Here is a 3,484-nt window from a genome sequence, read left to right as displayed (position 1 = left end):
ATATGCAGGTAGGTAGATAACAGGTGGGTAGATATGCAGGTAGGTAGATAACAGGTGGGTAGATATGCAGGTAGGTAGATAACAGGTGGGTAGATATGCAGGTAGGTAGATAACAGGTGGGTACAGGCTGGTAGGTTTCACCTTGATTGAAGTCGTGTAGACATGCTTACCTCCATACTTACCTCATACTTACCTATCCATAACTCTGGGAGTGGATCTGGTTTTGGTTGGGCCTTAAAACACAGACACACAGTTAGTGAGAAATCATAAACTCCAGAGAAAACTGAGGTGTGAGTTCAGTGATATTCGCTGAATGCAGTCTCCTACTCTGTGATGCTAATGCTAATTTATGGTGGGAGACAGCCCCTCAGAGTCTTCATCAGCTCTATTGGATCCGTTGTCATCTCTTTGCAGTATCCACTGGAGGCCTGTGAATGAGAGGAGAGATATGCATGACTTGACTTATGTTTGTATAGTGAGAATAAAAATATGTAATGTTGACAACATACCATGTCTGCTGCAATAGGGGAAGCAGGAGACTCTTCAGGTGTGAAGCTCATAGCATAAATCGGGTAAGCCAGAACTGATTAATGAGCAGAGACAAAGCAGAAGACAGCCAGGTCAATGAAGTTTACTTCAAAACACAGAATCTCAAAATGTTTGTTAAATAAGGAGGTTACCAAAAACCACAAGGCACGTGATGAAGAACAAGCTAATGTTCTCCTTGTATTTCCTTTTGGGGAACAGCTTACTGCCGATGGTCATCCAACTGGTTTTGGAGTGTGGTTCTTCTTCTTCTCTTATCATCCCTGCTTCAGTGTTCATGTTCAAGTCTTTGTGAGGGATGGGTTCTGTGTCTGACTCTATGTCCAAGTCTGCGCATAGGATGGTTTCTGTGTCTGAGTCTGTGTCTAACACTGTGTATGTGACGGTTTCTGCGTCTGAGTCCGTGCCTACGTTTGTGGATGTGATGTTGTCTATCTCCAAGTCAAAGTCCGTGTACGGGATGGTGTCTGCGTTGGTCTCCAAGTCAAACTCAGAGCAAATGATGGTTTCTGAGTCCGAGTCCGTGTCTAAGACCAAGTTCATGTCTATGTGAGGAACAATTTCGATTTCTGTTTTCGGGTCGGCACTTTTACATTTCCTTCGCTTTCTGAAGATTCTGCATGAGTCAAGAGAATAAAAACAAGAATAGTTACTTTGAAGACAGCAGAGGACAGCGATAGAAATATATGTAACGGTGGACGCATTGCTCATCCAGCTTACTTGCATGAAGTCTCTCTGTAGGAGATGGTTGGCAGTCCGTCTAGGTTGTAGTAACCCAGTGACTGTAGTCGAGTGCTTCTTCTCATCATGACTGTAAACAGGAAGCGAGACATGGAGAGAAGATCAGTGATTCGCTTAGACAGAGCACGTTTCTCCACCATATTACTGGACTCTAGCATTGCGCTGCTATTGGTGGCAGCATGTTGCTCTGATACTATTTCTGATTTTATCAATGTTGTAGACTTTTGTTTATAGACACGTTTTGTTTTTTTTTTGTTTGTTTTTTTGCTTTTGGATAAATGGAGATAGCAGAGAAGGTGGATCAGCAATATTTGTCAGTAACAGATTATGTCATCCAGGATATGCTTGTGTGAAATATTGCCACAGGTGTCCAGATATTGAGCTGTCAGTTGTTGCTTTTAATAACTCTGTTGCTGCTATGACAGTCATGAGACTGTCATAGCAGCAACAGTCCCTTCAGTACCTCTTCAGATTTGTTGGAAGACTGACTGCTACGAGAGATCATCATCCACAGCAACTCTTTGAAGATACTTGGATGATATGAGTTACAACAACGTTTAAGATGAACAAAAACTGTTCATAAAACTTTTTGAGAAACCCAGACCACCTTTTAATATGACTTCCTTACAAAAAACAAAAACATTAACTCTCAAGAGTTTGGAGAGTTAATGGAGATTCATTTGAATCTCCATGAAAGAGATTATACTAACTGGACAAACAAATCATGTTTGTTTATCCACATCTTTGTTTGTGGACAAACAAATCATGTTTGTTTGTAAACATCTTTGTTTGTGGACAAACAAATCATGTTTGTTTGTCCACAAATAAACACCATCTCTGTTTGTGGACAAACAAAGATGTTGTTTGATGATGTTTGATGAGTCATTTGATGATGTCCACAAACAGAGATGGTGTTTGTTTGTGGACAAACAAAGATGATGGACAAACAAACACCATGTTTGTTTGTCTACATAATGAGCAAACAAACATGGCGTGGGGTTCCTCAAGCGTCGATTTTTGGACCACTTTCATAGAATATTGACATGCTCCTCCTTGCTTGGCTTTTTAGAGTATTACATCTCTTACTTCACCTGTGAAGAATAAACACTACATCATTTTGGTGTTTATTCACCAAAATGAATAAAAACCAAAATGTGTTTATTTATTTTGGTGAATAAACACCAAAATTAATGTTTTGGTGTTTGGAGATTTTTTTTACAATCTACAAACAGGATTTTTGCTTGTAAAAAAAGTAAAAAGAAAACTATGTATACATTTTTATTGTTGATATCTTTTACACCACTTTGTACGAGATGTTCATAGTTTATTATCTGATACCTACTTTTTAAAGGTTAAAACCATAAAAGTAATATTATTTAGAGTTAGTTAGTTAGTTAGTTAGTTAGTTAGTTAGTTAGTTAGTTAGTTAGTTAGTTAGTTAGTTAGAGTGTGACTTCAGGAGGAAAAACAGAATTAGAAAAAATATTGTTTTTTTTCTGTTTTTACTAATTGTACTTTTTGTTTTGTTATCCAATTATTCTATATTTTTCTGCATATGTCCTATTCAGTATCTTAATAATAATAATTCTGCACTATTTCAGACCACACGTTACTTACTTGGTTTTCAGGAAAAAAAAAAAATCTTGACAGAAACTGCAGAGCAAATCTAAGCTTGTCCAACTTCTTAAAAGGATCGAGTCCTTCTGAAGGAACTGTGTTCCAAAGCAAAGAGACTCGCCTGTTACGTTTCGTTCTCAGTCGCGTCACGTTAAATTCAGATCCGACCCAAAGTTCCGCGCTCACGTGCGAGCAAACGCGACCGAGATATACCAGCTGGACATCATGGTATTTTATTTATTTATTTATTTATTTATTTATTTATTTATTTATTTATTTATTTATTTATTTTGCCGTAAGAATTCATTCCCTGTTCAACGAATCCGTCTTTAAACTCTTAAAGTAATTTGTACCTACTTAGCAGAGAAAAGAAGCGAAGTTAGCTTCAGATTTTAAGCTTTCCGATTCGACAGTTTGATAAAGAATTGCCTTTCATTTATTTATAACAACAATAACATAATAATAGCTTGTTATTATTATTACTAAAAATACATGTGATGATGAGAAACTGATATCAAATCTATTGTTGTTTATTTATTTATTTATTTATTTATTTATTTATTTATTTATTTATTTATTT

General features: G+C 36.7%; 1 protein-coding gene across 1 annotated transcript; it reads right to left on the bottom strand.

The window, feature by feature from the left end:
• Window positions 1–38: 38 nt before the first annotated feature.
• On the bottom strand, window positions 39–3,009 carry LOC103131701 (bone sialoprotein-binding protein-like). The gene is made up of 6 exons (XM_016666848.1): window positions 2,905–3,009; window positions 1,267–1,357; window positions 681–1,162; window positions 510–583; window positions 328–428; window positions 39–233 (listed from the first exon to the last, which is right to left on the bottom strand). Exons 2-5 carry the CDS (start codon window positions 1,353–1,355, stop codon window positions 348–350), a joined length of 726 nt encoding a protein of 241 aa, XP_016522334.1. The 5' UTR covers window positions 1,356–1,357; window positions 2,905–3,009; the 3' UTR covers window positions 39–233; window positions 328–347.
• Between the last annotated feature and the right edge of the window lie 475 nt (window positions 3,010–3,484).

This window comes from Poecilia formosa, unplaced genomic scaffold, assembly GCF_000485575.1.
Source record: "Poecilia formosa unplaced genomic scaffold, Poecilia_formosa-5.1.2 Scaffold817, whole genome shotgun sequence".
NCBI lineage: Eukaryota > Metazoa > Chordata > Actinopteri > Cyprinodontiformes > Poeciliidae > Poecilia > Poecilia formosa.
Note: the sequence above shows the minus strand (reverse complement) of the source record. Positions and strands in the feature narration are given on the sequence as shown.

Excerpts from the sequence above, each read along its gene's own strand:
- LOC103131701 (XM_016666848.1), bottom strand. The coding sequence starts at position 1,355 with ATGATGAGAAGAAGCACTCGACTACAGTCACTGGGTTACTACAACCTA. Across the intron at positions 584-680 it reads CACGTGCCTTGTGGTTTTTG|TTCTGGCTTACCCGATTTAT; the intron begins GTAACCTCCTTA and ends CTCATTAATCAG. Across the intron at positions 429-509 it reads CCCCTATTGCAGCAGACATG|GCCTCCAGTGGATACTGCAA; the intron begins GTATGTTGTCAA and ends TCTCATTCACAG.